We start from the raw sequence: 27869 nt of genomic DNA, 5'->3' as shown, positions 1-27869 counted from the left end.
TTGCCTGGTCTAAGTCTCGATTTCTGTTGAGACATTCAGATGGTAGAGTCAGAATTTGGCGTAAACAGAATGAGAACATGGATCCATCATGCCTTGTTACCACTGTGCAGGCTGCTGCTGGTGGTGTAATGGTGTGGGGGATGTTTTCTTGGCACACTTTAGGCCCCTTAGTGCCACTTGGGCATCGTTTAAATGCCATGGCCAACCTGAGCATTGATTCTGACCATGTCCATCCCTTTATGACCACCATGTACCCATCCTCTGATGGCTACTTCCAGCAGGATAATGCATCATGTCACAAAGCTCGAATCATTTCAAATTGGTTTCTTGAACATGACAATGAGTTCACTGTACTAAAATGGCCCCCACAGTCACCAGATCTCAACCCAATCTTTGGTATGTGGTGGAAGGGGAGCTTCTTGCTCTGGATGTGCATCCCACAAATTTCCATCAACTGCAAGATGCTATCCTATCAATATGGGCCAACATTTCTAAAGAGTGCTTTCAGCACCTTGTTGAATCAATGCCACGTAGAATTATGGCAGTCCTGAGGTAAAAGGGGGTCAAACACAGTATTAGTATTTTGTTCCTAATAATCCTTTAGGTGAGTGAGTGTGTGTGTGTGTATATATATATATATATATATATATATATGGAAAAATTATTTTAATATCTGTTCACTGCAATGTTATTTTGGGAAGCCAAATGGTTATTCTACTTTGGCATCACTGTTAAACTCACTTTGGAACCTTTATTTATAAGAGTGTATATTATAAATATTGAAGACTTCAGTGTTGTAGATATGGTTTTATTGTAGTGCATTTAACAGAATTTTGTAACAAGCTCCAAGTTGTAAAATTACTGCCAATTTTTATTTCCCCATGGTCTCCTTTGTTTGTAAAAGTAACTGTTGTTCTTCTGAAACAAATTACTAGAGGATCTATCTTCGAACACTCTATAAACAGTAAATATGAACCGCTTTGAATCAAAAGCCATAGATTTTTAAACATCTATGCAATTAATCTATCTGTACCGGGAGACCAGAGGCCTGGTTATGGACAGACACAGTAAGCTGCCACAGGGATCTGAGCCTTGATTCATTTTCAGATCACTAAATCATCAACAAACAATTTCAGGTACTTCTGCTTCTCAAGATTTGATGCTGTAGCCTACCTGTACAGCATAATATTTAATATTAATATTTTTCAGAATATTTGTGTTACACAAATAAAATTGACAAACAGTAAGTTTTTGAGAAGGGGTTTATCAAGCTAGGTGGTGCATTAGAAAAAAGGGGCTCATCTCCTGTTTCCAAAATGCATCACAAAATGCTTGAAAAATATCACATTGCACAAGGTGCAAACAACCTTACGCCTGTAGTCTTCAATGTAAAAATGAAATCTACAATCAAACCTACATTTATTCAGACACCTTTAACATTTCTCACATTATTACAGTTTTGCTATATATAAATAAAAAAATTATATCTGGTGTCTGAATAATTTTTGGTTTGAATGTTAAAACTACAAAGTAATTCAGTGAGTGATTTTCATTTTCTTGGATTAACATTACAGCAGCCAGTAGCTAAATTAGACGCAGTCCCTTTAAGAGACTATGAACGCGTCCAATATAATAGGCTACACATCCCATTTTTTCTTAGAAATAACTTAAGAAATAACTGAAAGTCTTTTCGAGCATAATTTCCAAGGTGGATATTTTGACATATTTTGTAGGCTATGTATTTGTCGACACAAGAGCAAAAATGAGCAAATTCGATGTTCAAGTGTTTTGAGACGCCTTTCTTTTCTTTTAGCTGTCCGTGATATGCGGCTCTCTCTCTCTTTCCGCACCGAACACAGCGCGAGAGTAACCAGCTACTCTGTTCAGCTTTTCCGCGTCTATTGTTTGGATGCTTTAATGTTTAAATAGACAAGCGGTCAAGCTTAAAAACACGTGTAAAAGATAAGCTTTCGTGACGATGCGCAGCAGTGGTCCGTCAACTGTCCTGAGCATCTTTTTAGGCTGGCCTCAGCCAGTCGGTTATATAAGATATCAAGGTGAAAGTCATCATAGCTTGCTAAGTATAGACCCAGATCTCAACCAAACTTTGATAATAGATTAACGGTGATATTTTTTTTTAATCGCCCGATAAGAGTCTCGCGTTAACGCAGCACGTTTACACCGATAACGACCCACCACTGTTATTTATTTATTTATTTAAAACTACATTTGTGTGTAATTAGCTATAAACTCAAATAGAGCATGCTAGCAATGCCAGAATCAAAACATGCATAGACTGATAAAAATTTTTTTTTTTTTTTTTTTTTTTTTTTATTAAAGTATCTACCAAATGCATAAATGTTAATATTCCAAGAATGTGGTCGAGAAATTAATATTATAAGAAATTACAAGAAAAAAAGTCTGGTCTTTTGTAATATGTGGTTCATATTTTACGCCATTTAAACAATTAGAAATATAGTTTTCAAGGTTGATATAGCTTAACCACTCCAACAACTTAACTACTGAAATGGGTCAAACTGAACCTCAGCCTAATATAAGGGTAAAGGAATTTTGGAATCTTGGTCAAACAAACTCTTTGTTCTCATTTTTAAAAAGTATTGTACAAAGTTTGTTCTTCTAAAACAAAAGCTGAGATATGGCCGGGTTCCCAGAGGCCTCAAAAATAGCACACCTCTCCTCAACAAGGTACAATTTGCTAAAACACAAATAATCTGGTAAGAATTGTGCACAAACATTTTAATTACTTAAGTTTAGGAGTTTGTTCAAACGTAATTATTTACAGTGATAATCTTCGAAAGTTATATTGGCACCACCAAAACCACTTGGAAAAAATGGTTTTTACAACAGGGTTGCACTAGACATTAGTCTTTTAAAACGTATGTCCCTTTAAAAAAAAAAAAAAAAAATATATATATATATATATATATATATTCCCGTAACCGTAGAGAATGGTGTCAACAACACCAAGATCATGAGTCCAAATGGCAGCCAAAAGTCTGGAATAATTAAGATTATGATGCTCAGTGAAGATTCTAAAATGCTCATTTATCTGACCAAAAATACAGCAAGAAATGTGTATGTTTGATTGAAAGTTTGTAATTATTGTTTTCATTCAGCGATGCATGAAATTGATCAAAAGTAACAGTGAAGACTTTTTTACTCTTACTAAAATAATTATTTTTCAAACAAAGGCTGTTCAATGAACTGTTTAGTAATTCATAAAAAAATCCGGTTTCCCAAAAAAATATTAAGCAAAAAAAATAATATTAATTATCCCAACAGCCAATAAATCCTTGAGAAACATGCACCTTTTGCATCCATGGATTGTGTTATTAAGAATCATGGGGATTTCTTGGCTTACGTTCATGGCTTATGAGCAGATTTTGATTCCCAAGACCCATTACCTTGCAAAAGTGTAAACTGTAAAAACAGTGTCCTGACAAAGCAATTTTTACATGATCAAACATTCAATATGTGATGTGCACTTGACTCTGACTTGCATTGTAGTGAAATGCCTGGCAGGATAGAATTTATAATGAAAAAGGAATGGATAAGCTTTGCACAATGTAAATTTTTGCAGTGATCCAATTATATCAGATGATGTGTTTTAATCCCTGCACAGATTTTATTTGCAGCATGCATACCCTCTTGTGTTTCTAGGTCTGTTAATGCTGGTTTGTAATTGTTAATGCACATCTGGATGTCCATGTACATAGGATTTATATGCAGATGAAGTCATGAAAAGAAATTAAAAAGCTGTTTAAAGCTTTGTTTTGGTTGCTTCATGGAGGAAACCAGGTAGAAAATAAAGCTTGTGTATATGTGCATACAATATTATGCTACTGAGGATTTACAAAGGAGATCTTGTGGCTTTCATAAATCAGAAAATCCATGGAAACATTTCTACATGAGGTCCCAGGTCTATATTTGTTGAGGGGAAAACATTTTGGGCATGGGCATATTAAAAAGTGACTGAATAACTAGGCATAGGGAACTGGAGTGGACCTACCTAATATGATGACTCTTATGAACCCAGGTAACAAAAATAAGTTCACCTTTAGCTATGATTATCGTTAAGTTATGAAAATGGTATTTCTGAATGTCTCTGTACATTCATAATGCTAAGGGAACAATCCATTTTATAGTTTTTCAAACATCATGAGAATGTTACTATTGGATGTTCAATGGTTTTCTTTTCTAACTTAAACATTTTAGAAATAAAACATTCCATGAATGTCATAGAAATAAAGTTGCTATATAAGTGCTATATAAATAAAAAATTACTTGACTTGATGAATTGACTAGATGAAGTGCATCTCATTACACAAAAGCAATTACTGTTTCAGAAATGCCTTAATGTGATGTTGTGTTCTCTCTTATGAAGGTATATAGCAGTGGCGAAACAAGTCACATACAATCTCAATGTGAGGTTCTGTATTCCAGACTGAATCTGTGGCAATGACCTTGTAATCTACAGACAAGCTCAAGCCCTCAGTGATAGTGTCCAGTCTATTTATACTTTCGGATGTTTGTTGTGGTGCATAGTGACCATGACCTTAGATGTGTTAGGACTCTCTTGGAAAATATAGCAAGTTTTAACAGACCCAATACAGTTCTCAGTATTGTATCAAAAAAAAACAATCCATTGTATAAAACACCTGTAGGAAAGGTTATTATTTACATTTTGCATTTACAGTGGATTTTTATTTATTTATTTTGCAATCAGCAATAATCACAAATTGCATTAGATCTCCATTTTGTTTATTATAAGCACTCTCTTTGATATTAGTGATACCACACAATCAAGGTTACTGTCTTTTATTTGTTGTTCATTTGTTTATACTGTCTTTTTTAAATGAAGCTTAGACCTGCCCTTTTCTGTTTATCAGCACAGGTTCAGATAATCACAACTGCCCATGTGATATTGCTGTTTTACAACAGTTCAATAAACAAAAATGTAAATTCAGTGTGACCCGGAGATTGCAACTGATTTGAATTCAGTATTGCGACACTTTCAGAGTGAAACAAAATATTGAATGATTAAATAAATAAATAAAAGAGGGTTATGCTTGATTCTAGCACATCTCCTCTCCTTCTCCAGCTCAGAGCAGAATGACGGTTGAAAATGAGGGGATCAGTCAAACTAACAGAAGGAACGCCATTTCAAAGGGGAAGCAAATTTTCTGATTTTGGTTTTAAGCTCAGGTCAGATCCAAACATTCCTCATACTTATACAATCGGAATTCCATGTGGCTCCCATACTATTCTCCATAGGAAATAAATGATCAATCTGTCGACAAAAAAATTCTCACAATTTTGTTCCTGAATGAATCAGAGTTGGATGAATAAATTAATCAACACCTTTTTAATGTCACATTGTCGCTACCTACTTACAGCAATGTTAACTGCACAGAGAGTCACAGAAATAAAAAGACTCAGTGCTGTTCAACTGCACACTTTAAAATGCTGCTCAACCAACCAAATTTAAGAATCAGAACATTTAAAAAAAATCTATTATCGTCTTCAAAAACTATATAAAACTAAATAATCAATGGTTGTCAGGATCTGACAATAATTCCATATTGGTTTTCTCAATACCGGTAGTCACATTTTCATAATTAATTACCCTGTCACGATGAACAGGGTGGCTGCTGGCTGAAGACAACAGATGAGCAGATGCTGAGAGGGCTGCTGTGGACCAGACACCACAAATCTAATGACCAAGTCTTGATAGCCCAGTTTGACAAGCTCCAAGAATACCAGTGAGACAGTGAGTAAATGTTCTTGATGACACCATCTTAATCATTAGCGTGATATGGTCAGGCTCTCCGCTGTTCTCTCTCCCTCAACAGGGGCCAATGTAGCATTTTCTACCAAGCAGTAAAACTGTGGGTCCATGTCTTAGCATCCCATTGTACTTCATTTGTCATGTTGTTTGTAAAAGCAAACGCTTAGTTTATTTTTATAAAAATGAAAATTTGAAGCACTTATATCTCAATGCTGTTTGTGCAGCAAGGCTCTCGCAAAAAAAAACATACAGTATGTCACTGTTTTTCTCATGTATTCTTGTTCTATTACCTCCTTTTTCCTCATTCTCTTTCTTTGATAAGCTTTATGTATGTGAGGCCACCAGGACTGTGCAGATAGAGAAAGCATAATGCTGACCCAGGCAGATCATCCTTTAAAACCTGACACACTGTAGAAAAGCAGAAAACTATAACATGGCTCCGCGTGTTTACTCTCAACCCGATGGAGCTGCTTGGAAGTTATGTTTGAGCAGACGACCTTGTGAGACTCAAATCATCGAACAATGGTTGCACACCCACCAAACACCTTCCTACACACATGCACAAAACCCTTCATTGAATTATTTATGCAGGACACCACAGAGTGGATTAGCAGAGCACACACCATTCCGGCTTCTTGAAAAGACCAGGCCCAGACAAATTCCCTATCACAAAAACACATTCAACCCCACCAATACGACGGGAACAGCATATCACACTCTCTGGCACACAAACTCAAAAAAAGGGATAGTTCACTCAAAAATCTTTCTTCTAAAGAACACAAAGGAAAATATTTTGAAGAACTGTTTGTGTCTGAGCAATGAAAGTAAGAGTGATCCATAACAATTCTTGTCCCTATTGACTTTCATTAAACTTCATCAGAACAAGTTTAACCTGTCACAGTAGCTCGTTTGGTTCAGCTATGAAATCAGACATGAGAAGACAGTTCGGACTGCTGAAAGGATTATTGGTGCTCCCCTGCCCAGCCTTCAAGAACTGTATACATCCAGAGTGAGGAAAATGGCTCAGAAAATCACTCTGGATCCCTCACATCCAAGTTATCCCCTTTTTGAGCTTCTGCCATCTGGCTGGTGCTTCAGAGCCGCAAATACCAGGACAGCCAGGCACAAGAACAGTTTCTTCCCCCAGACAATCTGCCCCCCCAAAAAGCAGTTAAATGTTCCCCACTTATACTACACAAAGTTGCAATATCCTTTATTTATTACCACCTCCATCCTAGTACAGTAGTGAAGTGTGAGTGAAAGTGACATTCAGCCAAGTATGGTGACCCATACTCAGAATTTGTGCTCTGCATTTAACCCATCCAAAGTGCACACACACACACTGTGAACACACACCCGGAGCAGTGGGCAGCCATTTATGCTGCGGCGCCTGGCGCCCAGGGAGCAGTTGCGGGTTCGATGCCTTGCTCAAGGGCACCTAAGTCGTGGTATTGAAGGTGGAGAGAGAACTGTACATGCACTCCCTCCACCTACAATTCCTGCCGGCCCGGGACTCGAACTCACAACCTTATGATTGCAAGTCCAAGTCGCTAATCGTCAGGCCACGACTTCCCATAGTACATCGCTTCATCTCACTCTATTTTATTCCATTACCATCTATAGCACAACTGTTCATACAATTTAAATATATATATATATATTTTAAATTGCTGTTGTTCTCTCTGTGTACTGGAAGCTACAAATTCCTTGGATGCGCAAGTATACTTGGCAATAAAGCTCTTTCTGATTCTGATTCTGAACAGATTTGGAAGAAATTTTGCATTAGATCACTTGCTCACCAGTGGATCCTCCAGAAATGATTATTAAAATAAACTTGATGTTTATCACAGACACACAGCTTTTTACATCACAAGAGTTCATTTATGGACTGTAGCTGAGGGGATTACTTGTGAATTATTGTAATGTTTTGTTTGGATACTTATTCTGACGGCACCCATTCAATTCAGAGGATCCAGTAGTTAGTAAGTGATTTAATGATACATTTCTCCAAATCTTTTCTAATTTTGAAACAAAGTCATCTAGACCCTTTCATGGTCCGAGGGTCAGTACATTTTCAGCGATTTATTTTTCTTTTATTTTGGGGTGAACTATTCCTTTAACTGACACAAGCAGAGCACAACCCCTCCCCCACCAGCTCCCTTGGCCTTCTCCAATTAGCAAAGCATCCTTGATTTTAGATTTAAAGAAGGGTGACACCATAATGCACTAATTTCAAGATCTAAGGGGTTTTTTTCATGCGCATATACTATACGTGCACAGAGTCCGTCAAAATCCCCTTACCCCAAATGTCCGCAATTTCACCACATCATATCAAATGTTAAATGCACTTCTAACAGCCTGCTCCCTGAGGGATGTTTGACACCAGTCCATGCATGTGTGTGTGTGTGTGTGTTGGTAAGAATTTGTGTGTGTGTGCATGGGGTTGTGCCAGAGGGGTTTTACACTGGGTTAACCCACTCAACCACTTAAGACAATGAATAAATAAAGCGTCTGCCTCTCTCACGCACTCTCATCTTAGATCCCCCTTTCATTTAATCCAACAGTGATTTAGGGAACGAGCTAGAGAGAGAAAGGGAGAGGAAGATTTCATTCATGCATTTTTCATGCATTTCTTCTTGTCTTTATCAGCTAGTGGGACTGAAAGGTTCTTTGCTAACAGTAATAGAAAACCTTTCTTTGTCTCCTGTGGCTCCTCGGATACGTGATTTTGCCTGACTGAACGTTGTGACACATTACACACACACTGCCATGTCTTGCTATTACAAAAGAGGCTTTTAGTGACTTTCGCAACAGACATTTACATCTTTCTCACTACTTTTACTTAGCTGTTTGTATTTTACCTTTATCATTTTGTTTCCCCTGCAATCTTTGAAAAGCAAATGGAAATATCTTCTGTTTTTCTCATGTTCAGCGTATTATTTGGCCCTGGCTGTAATCCATGAAATCAAAATTGACCATTCTTATTTGAATGGAATATTGCAGTGTCCATTATAATCTCTTCACATGATTATTTAGAAGAAGATGAAGATGAAGAATGCAAAAAAAAAAAAAAATGTCTTAGTATTCTGTCTTATTTTTCAGTTAAATATTTATACTTTCTTAAGATACAAATACTTCATAAACAAAATGACAAAGTCTTGTATATAAAGTCCTGTTTTCTGACAACATTATCAAAATTAAGACACCAACATTGTTGTTTGGTACATTTTCAAAATTTTAACTTACGAAAGTTTGCCAAAATTTTTTAAAACAAGACTTAAAATAATTTTGCATCTCAAGAAAATGTATTTAGGAATTTTTTGAAGTGTTCCTATGATTTAAAAACTGTAAGAATTGTTTGCAAATGACAGCGATTCAATAATCCAATCAAATTCTAATGCACAAAATCAAGTCCCGCCCTTCATTTCACTCAAAGATACGCCCCAACAGGGCCAAAAAGAAAATTGCAACTAAAATTTCATGCTGACTTTTACTTTGACCTCAGGATCTCCGGGACCTAAAATCCACTAATTATCCCTGTGTTCCAGTGAGGTGCATAAAACAAACACGGATGCTCCATTTTCTGTCTTTAATAGAGCTGTCTGAGGATACAAGCCCTGCGCTACATTGTGGTTAAGCCGTGGGTTGTCACAGCATTGCTTTACAGTCTTAAATAAACCGTCTGCACAAATGTTCCTGAAAAAAAAAAAACAGCCATGGGAGATGAGTCGGCATGGTGCATTTGAAACAGTCATATGCGTTAAAAACAATGTATTTTTCAATAACATGTCTGGACAACAGAACAGGGAGTTGTCACAATAACTCTCCTACTTTTAATTATCTCCACTTGTCTCAGATTTAACCTGAGGCTCTGGTCAGAGGTCCACATGTGTGAAAACACACACACACAGAGACACACACACATAGCTGAGCCCCAGGAGTTGGCAACATGTGTGTGCGTAAGCCAATAACTGATCCACTGCCTGAGGAAATGGTCTCACCTCTAACTTTCTTGATTCTCTGCTCAATATCTCCCTCTTTTATTCAGCCAAGACATACCCTTCTCTCCCTCTACTCCTATTTATGTTTTTTTTTTCTTCTCTTACCCCTCATGTTGTTATCTCTCCTCCATCGGTAAGACATAATGTGACACGGCCGTTCTTAATTAAATTATCAGAATGCAAAATTACACATCAAATTGGATTCATGTCTAACATGCCCAAAAGCCTAGAATATGCACACTCACACACACACACGCGTACGTTATCTCCCCGAACATCGTTCCCCTGTGCAGTGTCTACACTTGTGAGGCCTGACCTTAAAGACATGAGCTAGAGAGAACGCTCTAATTTTGGTAGCAAGGAAAAAGGGCAATCAAACAAGAATAAAAAAACACCACAGGGAGCCCGAAGCATGAGAAAATTGAAATGACGATTAGGAAGCAGATAAGAGGCTCATTTTGTCGTTTTATTTTACCCTTTATCCTCTATTCTTTCATCTTTAGTTTTTGTTTCTCTAATTTATACGTTCTTCTTTTAGGTTTCCAGTAGCTGGTAGAGTGGTAGCGCAACATCATGGGTTCAATGGTAGGGAATACTGTACACTGATTAAAGAGTCTCCCTTTAAGAACAGTTTGCTTTCACTGCTCAATTTTAGCATACTTGGATGTTTTTAGCATATATAGTATGATTATTAAGTATTATTAATTGAAATTTAGTCATCTGAAATTTTGATAATATAATCTAATTTAATAATTATTTGTTTATGTAATGTGTAATATACAAAATCAAATATAAATGTGTGCATTTTGGCAACTTGGACAAATAATGACGGTTAACTCAACCCAGGCAAATAGAGACGATCTGATATCATCCATAAAAATAAATTCACAGACCACTATTATTCAATAAAAAAAAAAAATATATATATATATATATATTATTTAACCTCAGTACTTTTTAGGTGGAATAAATCTCTCAAATGTGAAATCAGATGAGAATTCAAGATTCATAAATGCATAAACATTCAATGAGATGGGATTTAGTCACATCTTTACTTGCATCTTACCTTATTTTACCCTCTATCTTGAAAGCAATTTCAATTGCTGTGGATAAATACATAAACCAATGTAAATTCTATGATTTCCAAATTACAGTAACCTTTCTGTTATCTGGATTTGTGTAGAAGCTTTGATTTAAGTCAATGGATAAATATTCCAATAGATTGTCAAAGTACTACACATTAACAACATTCTGCATTATATACAATAATGATTGTGTGTAAAAGAAAACACATTCACTCCATGCATCTGCTATGTCACTGAATGCATTCAGCGGTGATTTTTAAAGTCTTGAATAGTAACAGTATAGCTAGGAGAAATGATGGAAACACCACATGACCAACAACTGCAATTATTATTCTAACCAGACACAACAACAGAAGCAGGCAACTGGCAGAGTGCCATGCACAAATTAAGTCGACATATAATTAAATTGAACTGCTTAGTTTTTTGTGTTGCCATAGCATGAAGCAACTGGTTTGTGGTACCTTCAGGCTTTAGATGAGCTGACCTAGAAAACTGAAAGCATCCTTAGTGACTCGGGGTGTGTGTGTGCTCACTGTTTTAAAGCTCAGAGTTTTGAGCTGCTGACATAAACAGCGCCGGTTCAATCTCAGGTAGGGGATCAAAATGCTCTCTATTACTAATATGTACTGGAGCATAGCGCCAAATCCCACACTGCTTTAATTCAATTAGTGTACTGAAAGTCACTTTGAATGAAATATGTCTGTAAAATGGTCTCCGATACTTTTGAACACAAAACAGGGATTTACAATGTGCATTCCTCTGAAATGAGTTTGCATTCACAAGCAAACTGGTATGTGAATGTTTCTTTAGTGGAGCATCAGTAGTGTGTACGTCGTGTACTTTAGTTCTCATTAAAAATCCTTAGGCCATACTCTCCTACTCTTATCCCCCCACACATGATGCTTGTGTCCTAAGATTACATGACTTCCTTTTATGAAGGACCATAGAAAACACTACACCCACACAGTGACCTGGATGGAATGTCAGAAAACTATTGGAAAATGTAATAGAACTGTTATCTAATGAGTGTTTTCACCTTGAATATTATGCAATACAGATTCAAATGAGTTTGTTTCCTCCAATTCTGATGGCACACATTCACTGCAGAGGATCAATTTGTGAACATGTGATGTGATGTTAATTTCTCCAAATCTATTCCGAGGAAGAAACAAACACATCTACATCTGGTGTTGCCTGAGGGAAGATACATTTTCAGTGAATTTAAATTTTTGGGTGAACCATCCCTTTACTTAAAATAGCCATTATTCTCCAAGCCAGCTGAAACAAATCCTTCATGTGATAAAACATCTGTTCAGTGAGAGAACAAGTTTCTGTCACAGCCCTTTTAATAGTTTCTTATGTCTCAACACCTCGGGTCTGATTGTCACTTTTCCCTTAAAGAACAAATTAGACTTGAGTTAAAACTTGAGTTCAGTTTGATGCCTGCCAGATATGTTAACTCATAGTGCTGTTCTTTAATTGTGAACTGTGAAATGAAAAATTCTGAAATAATGATTTCAAAGCAGCAAAGCAACAAAAAAAAGCTACTGTAGTTTTAAAATCTATTTTAGTTTTCACATACATTTAAGTAAAAAAAAAATATATATATATATATATATATGTTTAAGTTTATTTTAGATCACTGGGTAGTTATGATTCATTAAAAAAGGTGGAACTCTTTGTTGTTTTATACAAGAACTAGCTCATACCGCAGCAGTGAAATGGTTCCTAATTATAGATAAATGTATTATTAAGATATGGCTACTTTCTTATTAAGTGCCGCTGTGGTGCAGTCATTCGCAACATGGTCACTAATAAGTATTTAAAAGGCATTTGTTATTCTTTTAAAATATTATTGCTACTGAACAGACCATTTAGCTGAATTTACAGAAAGTGAAATTACAGCGTTTCAGAAAATACTCAAGGTTTACTTGGGGCTAAATTTAAAATGAAGGATTTTCCCTTTTGTCGGATATTCGCATGGAGAAACTCATTTCAATGTACAGTTACTTTATAGGTGATCAGATGGAGTGAAAATGCTACTTAAGTTTAAATGCTGCTTCTATTTTTACAGCAGCCCTTTCAACCCCTGTAGCACTTGTATGTATTAGATCACTGTCCTCTTCAGACCTCCTCTTTCACTTATGAGTGTCTGTCTCACTAAATCTCTACCCAAACCTGAATCAGAGATTCTCAGATAAGGTCAGTATAACTTTTGAGTGTTTGAGGTGCACGGTATATTGAGAACAGCTGTTAGGAATCAAGCGCAGGTGTATTTATTTCTGATAGGAAAATGAGACTCCTTACACAATAATGTATGGCTGTGTTCAGATGATTATCTAACAAATGACAGTCCTGTTATATATTCCCATCAGACCTAAAACACACAGTTGCAGTAAAAGAGAAAAGTGTTACCAAGGCTGTGAGCATGTTTTTGACTGTTACTTCATCTCTTTTTTATATTATGCATGTATTTCTCTGTGCAGCACTGTCATAAAATGCTAACATCAACATGTGCAAAGAGCGCAGGATGTGAAAGGCTGCTTAGTTGGTCCAAAACAGCACCACCACCACAGACAAATTTTGCATAAAGTTACTGATGGCTAAAATATCTTAAAGTGTTTTCAGCTTAGTCATGAAAATGCTTAAAAGTAAGAGCCCACAAAACAGAAAATTTTAAGATACATTTGAATAAAGTAAATCAAGGAAGGGGCTTTACACTTTGTGTTTAACCCCAGTTAAATCTAATTTAAAACCCAACTTTTAACCCCAGTTAAGACATGTTTCACAGTTGCGTTTTAGATGCATAGTTATTGTTGCTTTTAATGTGAGATTTTTAATTAGAAATGCTTTTGTTAGCGCTAAGCATAGATACAGCTATATGTTTAGCAATAGACACCCAATCACATGTCACCCATTCACATGCTTTGTACTGTACAGTCACCCAAACACCACATCTGTGTCCGAAATCATCCCTTATAGGGCACTATTTGAGTGGACAGCCATTTTTAGTGGTGTCCGAAACCTTAGTGCATACTATCGAGTGCACTCAATCAATCCCACAATGCGCAGCAATAACAAGTGTACAACTAATGTATGCTCAAAGGCTATGAATACCCATAATCCACTGTAAAAGTTGTGCACTGAATGTATTGCCACATCTACCCAGAAGATGGTGCCAGCAGCTAAATCATCCATCCAGACAGACAACAATTACCATTTTCAAGGCCCAAAAAGGTGAGTAAGGACATTGTTAAAATAGTCCATGTGACATCAGTCTTAATTTTATGAAGCTACAAAAATAGCAGAATGATTTTATTCAACAATTTATTCTGTTCTGTGTCAGTCTTCCTATGCTTGTAAACAAGGCACAGCACATCCTGGTTCTACATCAGAATGCTGGCTCCTGCAATCAGAAGCATCACACACGTGCATTGTACCCCCCTGCTCTACAGGTTTGGAACTACATGATGATTTAGTAATGAGTAATTAATGACAGAATTTTCATTTTAGGGTTAATTATCCCTTTAAAACTTAAGGGCAAGAATGACATGATGCAATTAGCATGCTTGCCCCACACCCACCCACACACACACACATTCAGCATGACTTCAACATCAGCTGGCACGACCAAGGAGGAAATCTTTTCCTTGACTGACTGACTACGACATTGTCTATGTTTGACTACTGCTAGAAGAATGTCTGATATCTACTCACGTGGAAACAGAAATGAAGGCCACAAGGGAAAAGCAATTCATGACAAATTCATATTAAGGTCAAGTTATATTATTGCTGTTGTTTTTAGGTTTGCGTGTGTATTAATTGTTTTAAACTGAAGATTTTAATTTCCCTCAGAGTCCATATTGATCTATAACAAAGGCCAGATAACACACATTTTTTTTGTACATACTGTACATATTTTTTAAAACAGGCTTACCTTTTCAGCAGGAGATGCCTTCCCAGCTTCCAGTCTCAAAGATGAAGTCTCAAGTGGTTTTGAGATAGCAGAATGAAAAATGGACTACCAGCTGTCGTATAGCCATTCCTTTTAATCATGGCTTGAGGATTTCAGAACGGTTTTCCAAACAAATACTTTTGCTTATAGGAAGTAAAAATTGATATTAGTACTGTACTGTATATCCTATGTGTACAGTAAACACATAAAGTATACAGTATATAATGTGAGTGAGTGAGTCACTGAATCAATCAATTCATTCAAAAATGCTGATTCATTAAGAAACAAATTCCACTACTGTGCTCAGAGATGCAGATCTGCTTTGAGATTAGCTGGAACTAATTTGGAGAAGCAAAAATAGACTAAATATAACTGGCAATAGTAAAATATAAGTGACTTACCTTGTTTACTGAACTGAACAGTTGTATTCAATAAACACAAGTATAACTACGTGAGACACACACACACACAATCCTTTTAAATAGATAAGGCAGATATTTAATGTCATATATTTTATGCAGTGTTATTTTAGTATAATTGATATACTAATATAGTTTTTATTAATATTTTTACCTTTTTTTTCTTCTGTTTTAACTTTCATTTTTCATTTTTCACTTTCTTTTAATTGTTTATTTTGTAAATTATTTCAGTGTTTTATTTTTATATATTTATGTTTTATTTGCTACAAGCTGAATTACTGCAATAACCCTCTAATAACTCTATAATCTAGATTTCTCTGTCAGACTAGTGTTTCTGCAAAGTGTGGAATGGATTTTATGTTGGACTGAAGAATAAAACCCTTTTTGTAGAAACTATTCGCCACCTACTGGTCATTAAAATAACATATCTAATAGGCCCAAAAACACACACACAAATACCCACTTACTCACACCATAAACAACAACAATACATGAATATGCTCCTGCCTCATATGCTCTTTTGATACTTATCTTTGTTAATATATCGTTTAAGACTTTAACGATTTGACAAACACAATTAGGGAGAAAGAACCAATTTAAACCAATTGATTTATTTGCAATGTAACTTTCACATAGATATGTTCTTTTAAAAACACTATTCAAGTAAATGTGGAATGTATCAAGCACGTTTAGACAGTTTCACAGATTTTACCAAAAGCAAACCCACACTGCCCTCTTCTGGCCACTAGTAAAACTAAACACACTGAATGATCTGACCAACAAAATTAATAGATTTCAGAAATACGATAACAGATCATGGCCAAGTGAAAATGCATTATCATACTTTAAAACCGGGGCTGGAGCTCTGCAGAGTTTAGATTTAACCCTAATTAAACACACCTAACCAATGTGTTGGAGCAGGGTTGGAAAAAACACTGCAGGGCACTCCTGCTTTAGAAAAAAAAAAAAATCAATATCCATTATATACAGTGACATTTGAAATGTATAGGTAGAAGAAGCACATTTTTATTTATTTTTTTAATGGTATGAGATTATTATCTTGAGCAATATTTGAACATCATGTGAGTTTCCATGAGGTGTGCACTACCAAGGCAAGCCAAGGCAAGTTTATTTTTATAGCACATTTCATATGGTAATTCAAATGCTTTACATAAAAGAAAGGAAAATAATCATGAAGAAAAATAATAAGCAAATCTTTGAAAATGATTTAAAAAAAATACTTATTTAAAATGAATTAAAGTAAAAAAATTAAAATAAAAATGATTTGACATAAAATACAGTGAATATGTAAAATACAGTGCATTCAGTACGGACATCACGCAGTGCTCATTCAATAAATGTACAGCTAAACAGATGAGTTTGGAGTCTAGATTTAAAAGTGACTAATGTTTTATCACATCTGATCTCTTCTGGAAGCTGATTCCAACTGCGAGCGGCAAATTAACTAAAGGCGGACTTGTTTTGTGAACCCTTGGTATTTCTAACAGACTCGATCCTAATGATCTGAGTGGTCTGTTCTTATTCAGTGAACATATCAGCAATGTATTTCGGTCCTAGGTCATTGAGTGATTTATAAAAGAGTAAAAGTACTTTAAAATCAATCCTAAATGTAACTGGAGACCAGTGCAAGGACCTGAGGACTGGTGTGATATGCTCAGATGTTCTGGTTCTAGTCAGAATCCTGGCAGCAGTGTTATGGATGAGCTGCAGCTGTCTAATGGTCGTCTTGTGAAGGCAGGTAAGAAGACCATTACAATAGCCCACCCTGCTGGTGATAGAGGCATGAACAAGTTTCTCCAAGTCCTGACTGGAAAGAATCTCCTCTTTTTTTTCTTCTGATGATAGTATGCTGATTTAGTTACTGATTTGACAAAAGTCCAAAGTGTTGTTTTGCAAAGACCTGCTCTTTGAGATTAATTTTGCTTAATTTTGAGAGGCTGTTGCTATTAGTCAGGCTTCTGCAAACATTGCATGCAAACCAAATTTACCACAAACTCACCACATAAGCACTTGCACACATCAGCCTCTGTCCTACCTATTTCTGTCTCATAAGCACACAGCCACTAAACTGAATGGAAAAATTGTGGTTAAGATTATTATCTTTTTAACTGAGAATGAAATAAGATAATTTCTTGAAAAAAAAACACAGTGCAACTGAGTAAAACTCCTTTGAAAAGAAAATCTGATGCTTTGAATACTTGATTAAAGTGTGATTTGATTTCAATTTGGTTTTAATGGTTCAACTAAATCAAATGTAAAATTAGTAAATGGACAGATAAAAAATGCAGTCTGAAGGAAAATAACAAAACGAAAAGGAGTAACTAAAGTGGGCATCTGTCTTCGCACTTGTCAAAAGCTCTTATCCACACCTAGAGTGTGTTTTGGGGAAATTAGGCTCATTGTAAAATTGAGTCAGATAAATGCTGTAGTCATTCGGTTTCAGAGAAATATACAAACATTAAACTAAACATCACATAACACAGGAAACCCACTTCTACATCCTGTTATTCAGGCCATCACTGTGTGCCCACAAAGACTGTTTTAAAGTCCTTTTATTAGAGAGAGGGAAAGACTTGTACTGTACCAAATATCAGACTAATCAGACTTGTTTTAGTTTATAAAAAATCTAAAGTATCCAATTACATATCATTTACCTTCATGAAGTTACATAATAATAAAATCTGCAACTTTTCTAATATTTAAAAAGTTTTATAATCCATTTCAGTTCTATTTTAGGTCTATTCAGCTTCCGTTCTGACCTGAGCATAAGTACTGAAGTCAGAACACTGCACTCGCTTTGTCTTGCGTTGTTTTTGTCTCTTGGTGATCACATCCAAAGATGCATAACACACCTCTTCATCCATGCACTAAAATGAAAAAAAAAAAAAAAAAAAAAAAAAAAAAATTTTTATATATATATATATATATATATATATATATATATATATATATATATATATATATATATATATATATATATATATATATATATAATGTCATTTTAGTTGCAATCAAAATTATTCAACCCCCTTGACATGCAATGCATTTTGCTGCAGACAACAACATTTTATGAAAACAAATCAACAAGGGAATCAGTAAACTATTAGAGAAAGTTTCTTAATACACATTTAATTCCGAGAATAACATTGATGAATCATGATAAAAGTCAAATTGGGTCTAAACGTTCATGTTCAAAATTATTCAACCCCCAAAAGTCAAATTTTGTGCAGAATCTTTTATTCTTTAAAACCATCAATAAATGCAGCCTATTAGTGCTTAAAAGCTTCTGTCACCTCTCTACTGCAGTCTTAGCTCAGTCCTTGCCGGATAACGTTTTCAGATCACTGATAATTTTTGGTTTTAACACTGTTTTCTTCAAATTCAACCAAATATTTTCAGTGAGAGTTAAATCTGGAGACTGGACAGGCCACTCAAGTACATCCAATGAATGATCCCTGAACAAGCATAAGTAGATTTGGATGTATACTTTGGGGTTGCTGTCCTGCAAGAAAGTCCACTGATCATCAGCATCCGTCTTTGCACCGAAGGCATCAAAATTCTTGCCAAAATGGTCTGATACTTCAAAGAATCCATGATATCCTTCATTCAGTCATGATTTCCACTTTTTGCAACAGTAAAACACCCCCATAACATGACTGGTCCACTTCCAAGATCATGGATCATGGAGATTTTTTGTACTGATATACGGCTGATCCATGGGTCCAAAAGTTCCAGTTTGTTCACATCGCTCCATAAAACATTCTTCCAGAACTCCACAGTTCTACCCACATGAATTTCAACATGTTGAATTTGGCCTTTTATGTTCTTTGTGGTCAAGAGTGGCATTCGGCAAGATGCCCCAACACGAAGGTCATTCTTGTCTAGTGCTCTTCTAATACCCTGCATTGGAAATGTTTTTCCTTCCTTCATCTTGCAGGTCTTTAGCTTTACATTGCAGGTTTGTCTCAGTTGCTATGATCACATTTATTATGATACTGTGCTTTTCTTCAACACCCTCAAATGTTTTCTTGTAAAGCACATTTTAAGCTAAGGGATAAGACTGCCATGCAGTGTCTTTAGTAACTTTGAATGTCTTGGAAATATTTTGTAAGTAAACTATAAGTCGTATAAGTACACTCACTGTAAAATAAAGTGCAACCAATATTTTTGTAGCCGTAGACTTTTTAGAGAGAACTGTTGAATTTTCATTTTTGCTACTCACGGCAGCATATGCATGGGTTGTACAGGTACTGTATGTATGTATGTATGCATGTGTAACACCTCAAGCTAATTCTGTTTTTAGTAGTTTCAAAATGCTTAATTGTGTTTTAGGAAAATTTTGTTCCCCGCCAAAAAAAAAAAAAAAAAAAAAAAAAATTGTTACTTAAAAACAGCAGTGTTGGGGGTTGAATAATTATGACATAGCTGTTATTTAAAAATCCTGTAACTCAAAAATATGACATTATATGTTGACATTATCGCTTTGAATATGCCAGTAAAATGTTATAGATGCAATTTTTATAAAATCCGGAATCTTCAGAAAAGCTTGCATTTGTAAAGTACTGCAGTCTCTGAAGAATTGAATAATTAAAGAGAGAGAAGGAGTCTTTGATATTCATGTTTTACATACCTCAGCTGTATTTCTACCTTTTAACTTGTCTTTTTGATCTGTCACAGCATCTACAATGGATTGTTAAATTAGAACCACAATTACATACAAGGTTTAAAGTTTATGCAATTTTGGTAATTTTGTGTGCATGCTTTGCTCATCCAAATTGTGCTAATTGCCGAAGGCTGATGAAAACACAATGGTTTGTGAATTAGTGAAAGATTACCTGTAGTTTTCTTACGACAGAGGCAGAACAAACAGATGGAGAAGAGGAGAACACACACCGGACACACACTGAACAGCAGCGTCCAGCAGAGCACACAGTCAGGAGGAGCGGAGGGTTCAGAACAGGAAGTCACTTGTTCTAGATTAACACAAATGTATCAATGAATGTTAATAAACATATTTTTGTTCTATTCATCTTGATTTTTCACAGAGGAAGTTAAAGTTCTTTAGAACTACACAATGTAATAATACAAAAAAATGTTCTTACCTTCCAGAGAGAGACGAGTTGTTCGGTTTCCATAATAATACACTTCTGATGAGGAGATGATGCCTTTGTCATCTTTGTTTACCCTTCTCTCTAGTTCTGCACAGTAGTACAGTCCCAGATCAGAGTCACTGATGTTGGAAATATGTAGATCAAAAGAATTACTGTAGCGGTTGTAGATAGAGCTGAAACGCTGAAATATCTTCAGTTCCCATTGTCGAAAATTTATTATGAGAGAGGGTTGATTTTCATGAGAGCAGTTTCTTATCCATACAATGACTACACCAGAAGTTACAGAGCGATCACAGTAGAGAGTGATGTTGTCTCCTGGTCTGACTTTCATCTCCACTTCTTCTCCATAGATTCTTGTCTGATGGAAGAGTAAAACTGTAAAAGAACAAAACAACTTTATAAAATGCTTCAAATTGTACTATTATATAAAAATATGCACAGTAATGACATTTCATTTAAAAAACAGCTGAAGAACTATAATTTTTCTTACACATAAGCACAATGAGAGCAGCTCTTAATCTCTCCATCTTAGTGGGTGATTGTGAATAAATGACACTGGTGAGGGTCTTAATGTAGACGTCAGATCTCATCTGATTGGTTCATGTCAGCGGAAAGTTTTACCTAAAGCGGCCTGCATCACGAGGGGCTGGCAGTAAACTGAGTTGTTGTTTGGACGTACAAAGAGTGAGAGCAGTTTTAACCAGTCACTAGATACCTTATAGAATTTTATTTTCCTATTTGGCTTTGTGATCAGCCACCTGATTTGTTCAAAGTGGAAATGTATAAGATTTGTTTATCTGATAGATATTTTTAGCAATATCTTTGATTCAGACTTGCAGATAAGCATCAACAAAATGCAAATATAAATAAGGTGCTTTACATTTCACATTCAATCAGTCAGTCAGTTCATGCATTTCATGAGTGTCTAATATTTCGAATCGAACCTGCAAAATTCATTCTTTGTTTTATTGAAATAGGTTCAGTTCAACATCGAAACATCGAAACATTTAAAAACAGGAAACCCACAAGCCTTTTATTCAGACCACTTACAAACACTTCACATTTGCAACACATCACAAGACGTTCTCTTCACTTCTCTTAGTTGATCTTTGGTCAGCAGGAACAAATGTTTCCATTACCTTATTGTGGTTTTATGTGTTGCACAAGATAAGTTTTTTTAAAGCACTGTGTCTAATGCTCTACCGTACAAAAAAAAAAAAAAAAAAGGTTCTTCAGCAGTTCTTTGGGGAGGTTGAGGTGCAATATAGCACCACTGCTTTACATAAAGAAGCAATTAAACCAGACATTAAGTTTTTTAACTGTGTTTGCACTTGGATAGGATTAATGCAGAACACAAATTCCAAGTGTGGGTTACCATACTTGTCCACATCTCACTTCACTATACTCCACATTTTGTAATTGCAGTAACTTAAACTTAATTTACTAATTGTACATCAGTATGGTACATACAGTATATATACATACATACATACATACATACATACATACATAGACACACAGAGACACACAACAGACAGAAAACACAATATTTTTTATTTAATCAAAAAAAAAAAAAAAATATATATATATATATATATATATATATATATATATATATATATATATATATATATATTTCTGAGATACTGTATCTCAGTTACACATATAAAAGTAAAATAAAAATAACATTAAGTTTTATCTCATTTATAGTAACTTATGTATTTTATATTCATTTATAGTGATATTAATATGTTGTGCGTGTTTAAACGGGACAACCTTTTTCCCTCAGATGATATTTTCTTTGACCTGTGGTGCAGACATGAAGGTTTTAACAAAGAGAGCACTGAAAGTATGTTTTTTTATGTCATTTACATATGTATTTTATGACATTATTTTATAACAATATTTTTGTGCTGTGCAATCCAAAAATTTTCTCAAAGACAAAACTTTCTTTGACTCGTGATACTGAAAGAAAGTTGTTACTTTTTGGAAAACCCCAAAAGTAAAAAATGTGTATATTAGTATAAACTGCATATCCTATGTGACAGTAGACACATATATTGTATAGTCACAGAATCAATCAATTCATTCAAAAATGCGGATTAAGGAACAAATTCCACTACTGTGCTCAGAGTTCCAGATCTGCTTTGAAATTAACTGGAACTAATTTGGAGGAGCAAAATTAGACTAAATGTAACTGGCAATACTAAAATATACAGTAGGTGACTTAATTGTTTACTGAACAATTGTATAAAGCAAAACAGCTGTATTCAACAAACACAAGTATAACTACATGACTGATATATTTTATTAATATTATTACTATCCTTTTAAATAGATAAGGCATGCCATATATTTTATGCAGTGTTATTTTAGTATACTTGACATACTAATATAATTTTTGTTAATATTTTTAAATAGATTTTTTCTCTGATTTAACTTGAATTTTACTTGACATTTTGTAATTTATTTCAGTTTTTTTATTTATATTCAATTACTTCAACTTTAAACTCAGAAATGGTGTCATACAACTAGCTGAATCAAAATAATGTTTTTTTTTTTTTATTTAATTGAACTCTTTACTTTATATTTCTTATACATTTATATTTCTGTGAACATTTATTTTAGTTTTAAGTATTTTTTGTTATTTTTGTGTTTTGTAGATTTAGTTTTAGTTAACGATAATAACCCAGATATTATGTAGCAAATTCTTGAAAATCTATTGCATTAGAAATTGTGGAGATGAGATACTTTAGTTATAGAACAATAATTACATAAATGGGTTATTAGTCTAAATGTCTCAATATCACCCACACCTTAATTCAGCTTCAAACAGAATTACTGCAATAACCCTCTAATAACTCTATAATCTAGATTTCTCTGTCAGACTAGTGTTTCTGCAAAGTGTGGAATGGATTTTATGTTGGACTGAAGAGTAAAACACTTTTTGTAGAAACTATTCGCCACCTACTGGTCATTTCAATAACATATCTAATAGGCCCAGAAACACACACACATACCCACTTACACCATAAACAACAACAATACATGAATATGCTCCTGCCTCATATGCTCCTTTATACTTATCTTTGTTAATATATCTTTTAAGACTTTAATGATTTGATAAACACAATTAGGAAGAGAGAACCAGTTTACAATTTATTTAATTGTTATGTAACTTTCACATAGATGTGTGCTTTAAAAATATTATTCAAAAAATTTGTGGAATGTAACAAACATTTGGATATGTTTTAGACATTTTCACAGATTTTACAAAAAAACATGATCTAACCAACAAAATGAGTAGATTTCAGAAATATGATAACAGATCATGGCCAAGTGAAAATGCATTATCATACCTTAAAACAGGGGCTGGAGCTCTGCAGTGATTAGATTTAACCCTAATTAAACACACCTAACGAAGGCTTATTTGAAAACTGCATGATATGCGAGTTAGAGCAGGGTTTGAACAAAACTCTGCAAAACTCCATCCCTCCACTAAACTAAATGGAAAATTTGTGGTTAAGATTTATATCTTTTTAACTGAGGATTAAACAAGACCATTTTTTGAGAATAACACAAACAGTACAATGAAGTAAAACTCCTTTGAAGAGAAAATCTGATGCTTTGAATACTTGATTTTTAGTGTGATTTGATTCCAATTTGATTGTAACTGTACTTGTAACTTGTAATCAAATGTACAGTTAGTAAACAGGCAGATTAAACATGCACCAGTCTGAAGGAAAAAAAACAAAAACAACTAGTAACTAAAATGGGCATCTGTCTTTTTTCATTATAGTATTAAGATACTTTTAAGACTGCCTGTTCACTAGACAAAAGTTGTTTTCCAAACAAAGTAACATGTTGAACATGTGAACATGATGAACACAAGGTGCTAATACAGATGTGGCTTTCTCAATAATTCCTCAACAAACAGGAAGCACAACCACATATAGGCCTACTTCATGCATCAGAAATTAGGCAGATGTCTGTTGTTCAGGGTCTTCAGCACTGGGAGCTGTCCAGTGTGCTGAATCTCTTCTAAAAAAATAAAATAAAATAAAATTTGCAGTAGTTCATATTAATGGGATGCATTTCATGTTTTAAAATCCAAATATAGCTTCAAGCCGAGATGATGGGCACAAACCCCAGCGCCACCACAGTGGCATCAGGAAAATATTCCATATATGGAAACATAATTTATTTTATAAGTAAAACACTATTACTAATGTAAAATCTTTATATTTGTCAATTCATATATGTGTGTGTGTGTGTGTGTGTGTGTGTGTGTGTGTGTGTGTGTGTGTGTGTGTGTGTGTAATGAAATATCTGGCAAAGTTTGATTTATTATTGTCAGATACGAGCTGCATATGTTTTTTTTGCTATGTCTGTAAGGTGATAATGCAACTTTCTTGATTTTTTGGAGAGACAGCCTCACATACATCTGAAAATGTTCCGCAGATGTCTGTTATTCAGTTCGTTCAGCTCTTGGAGCTGTCCAATGTGCTGAATTTCTATACTGGTTCTCCAAATCTTGAATGTGAAAAATCTTTTCTAAATAAATTCACTGTGTTCCATAATTGCAAGATCAGTGTGTGATGTGACAAGAAAATGTAAATTTTTTATTAAAGAATGTTTCATATGCACTTAAACAAGTTTTCCAGTAAATGGGAAACTCCATTAGATGTTTTTGTCACGGAAGCTGCATGTACAAAAAAATGTATTGAAAAAGATGGTAATTACATTACATTTATAACATTTTAAAATAATTTAGATTTTTCAACACTGTTTTAATTTTCAACCTGTTTTAATTGAAAGCCCAAGTTTAATAAGAAACTTTGCCTAAATACGTTTTAAAAACATGATATAAACAAAAACTTTGAGATCAAAACAGCATGGCATATTTTATATTATTTAAAAGGCAGTAAGTCACTTGTCACAAAGCTTAGCATAAGTATAGCATACAAGTGGCACTTGATAGCAAAAAAAATGAATTCATTATTATTATTTTTTTTTTTTGCTAAAACAGTTATGTTTTCAGAAAGTGATAAAAAAAAAAAAAAAATCTTATTATATTCAGAAGTTTAAAGCTGCAGTAGGGAACTTTTGACGCTTTAGCGGTTAATAGACAGAACTGCTTGCGTCCTGCGGAAGAACATTGTAGCCGGAGCTACTTCTCTCTGTTTATGTCTATGAAGAATCACAAAGGTACTGGGTTACTCCGCCGTGGTATCCCCGAAGCAATCTAAAATAGTCCGAATATAAACACTTATTATAGGTGCACCCTTGTGATTCAGGACAAGCCAAAAACACGGTTTGGAAAATGGATTCATGGTGTACTCTATTATTATATATATTTTTCTACATTTTCAACTCAAACCATGTTACGGACCGCAGCTCTGATTGGTTGTTTCTTACCGGGAGCGATGGTATAACTGCAAATGGCAATAGGACCACTGGGAGGAGCCAGAGGAGCTTGATTTTTTCACAGATTATCTGTCTCATATTCTACTGTCAGGACATAATGACAGGTTTAACAAATATGTAAAAAATATATTTTTACAAAAGTTACCTACTGCAGCTTTAAGTGTCATACCTAAGCATTTGTAGTAATAAACACGCAGGCTTTTGCAGCTAATCTATGGTGTTTTGCTATTTTGTAAGAGTTGTTTTGAGAAATGCACTTACTGTTTTGCAAATGTCAAGGATGATTTGAGAAATGCACCAAAGCAACTGAGAAAATCTGTAACACTTTGCAGTTAACTTTTTCAAACATGCTTCTTTCTGTTTTTGTCTGTTTTCACACTTACATTCATCTATATGTCCAGCATGCAGCCAAACCAGGTTAAACACAAACACTTTCATGATGTTCACTGTTGCATACTCAAGTGGAAACATTTGTGGTTTGTACTCTCACCTTCATTTTCACGAACAGTAAAACACGAGTCAGCAGTATCAGCATTACAAAGAAAAAAAGGCTATTTACCACTGATATATAACTACTCCTATTACAAGTTATATTAAATACAATTATTCTACTATAATATATATATATATATATATATATATATATATATATATATATATATATATATATATATATATATATATATATATATATATATATATATATATATATCAATCATTGTCTCAATCATTGTCCGTTCACATTCGCTACAAGGTCATTCCTGTATGCTTACTCTAAGGACTAACTCCTCTTCTACTTACCTCTCTCCAGCGATTCTCCAAAGACCCAAATCCCAATGTGCGTGTGTGTGGTTCACCTTCACCCCAGGACTTCTTCACCCAGCCTGCACGGATCCATCCATTCACTCATCCCTCACTTCCTGCTCCTCTGCTTGTGTCTGTGTCAATAAACATCTTTATCTGTTACTCCTCAGCCTCTTAGCAACTTCATCTCCGGTGCCCTCTGCCGTCAGCTCAAGCTCCCTATCACGGCAACGCCATCAGCCTACCAGGTGAGTGCGCCATAGTGTGGGCCCCATATCCCTCCAAACCGGACTACTCCACCTTGAGGAAATCCATCTGCTGGTTCTGGAGGAATCCACCGCTGAAGTGATTGTAGGGCGCCCGTGGCTGGAGCAGCACAACCCCGTAATTTCCTGGAAAACAGGCGAGATCCTGAAGTGGGGCGAGGCCTGTTTCAAGTCATGTATCTCCGGTTATCCAGTTCCAGTCACACCTTCCCCTGAACCTCTTCTAGTCTATTCCACATCAATAGAGAGCCCAGTGGAAAACCAGTCCATCGCAATCCCTCACTGCTATGCCCCCTTCAGTGACGTCTTCTGCCCCAAACGGGCCTCCAAGCTGCCTCTACACCGTCCGTGGGATTGAGCAATAGATCTGCTGCCGGGTGAACCAGTGCCAAAGGGAACGATATAACCCCTATCCATTCCTGAGGAGAAGGCCATGGAGGTTTACATCAAGGAGGCGCTGGCCCATGGTTATATTCGTCCATCGACCTCCCCTGCTGCTTCGAGCTCTCTTCTTCGTGGAGAAGAAGGACGGAGTTTGAGACCATGCATTGATTACCAGGCTCTCAATAACATTACTGTAAAGGTCAGATATCCACTTGTCCTCATCCCAGCTGCTTTGGAACATCTCTGTGGTGTCACTGTATTCACCAAGTTGGACCTCCGCAGCGCCTACAACCTCCAACCCAATATTGTGTTATGCCGTATCAGAATCAGAATGAGCTTTATTGCCAGGTATGTTTACACATACGAGGAATTTGTTTTCGTGACAGAAGCTCCGCAGTACAACAGAATGACAGCGACAGAACATAAAACACATAATAAAAGAATAAAAAATACAAATAAGAAGATAGTGAATGACAATATACAAATGACAATTGTAGGCAGGTATATTACAAAATGCAGTTATGTATGTACATATATATAATGTGCAAAATTTAAGTGTATACTAAGTATGTGTGTCAGATAAAAAA

The 27869-nt window shown here is 35.2% G+C and overlaps 1 protein-coding gene across 1 annotated transcript; it reads right to left on the bottom strand.

The window, feature by feature from the left end:
* Window positions 1–17675: 17675 nt before the first annotated feature.
* Window positions 17676–20934, bottom strand: LOC113067038 (uncharacterized). Its single transcript, XM_026239632.1, has 5 exons — window positions 20892–20934; window positions 20393–20776; window positions 20126–20263; window positions 19921–19970; window positions 17676–18157 (listed from the first exon to the last, which is right to left on the bottom strand). The coding sequence occupies exons 1-5, from the start codon at window positions 20926–20928 to the stop codon at window positions 18029–18031; spliced, it is 738 nt and encodes a 245-aa protein (XP_026095417.1). The 5' UTR covers window positions 20929–20934; the 3' UTR covers window positions 17676–18028.
* Window positions 20935–27869: the final 6935 nt, after the last annotated feature.

This window comes from Carassius auratus, chromosome 1 (assembly GCF_003368295.1).
Source record: "Carassius auratus strain Wakin chromosome 1, ASM336829v1, whole genome shotgun sequence".
Taxonomy (NCBI): Eukaryota; Metazoa; Chordata; class Actinopteri; order Cypriniformes; family Cyprinidae; genus Carassius; species Carassius auratus.
The sequence above is the reverse complement of the archived record's forward strand: the minus strand, read 5'-3'. Positions and strand labels throughout refer to the sequence as shown.

Excerpts from the sequence above, each read along its gene's own strand:
- LOC113067038 (XM_026239632.1), bottom strand. The coding sequence starts at position 20,928 with ATGGAGAGATTAAGAGCTGCTCTCATTGTGCTTATGT. Across the intron at positions 20,264-20,392 it reads AACTCGTCTCTCTCTGGAAG|AACAAGTGACTTCCTGTTCT; the intron begins GTAAGAACATTT and ends GTGTTAATCTAG. Across the intron at positions 19,971-20,125 it reads CTGTCGTAAGAAAACTACAG|ATGCTGTGACAGATCAAAAA; the intron begins GTAATCTTTCAC and ends AATCCATTGTAG.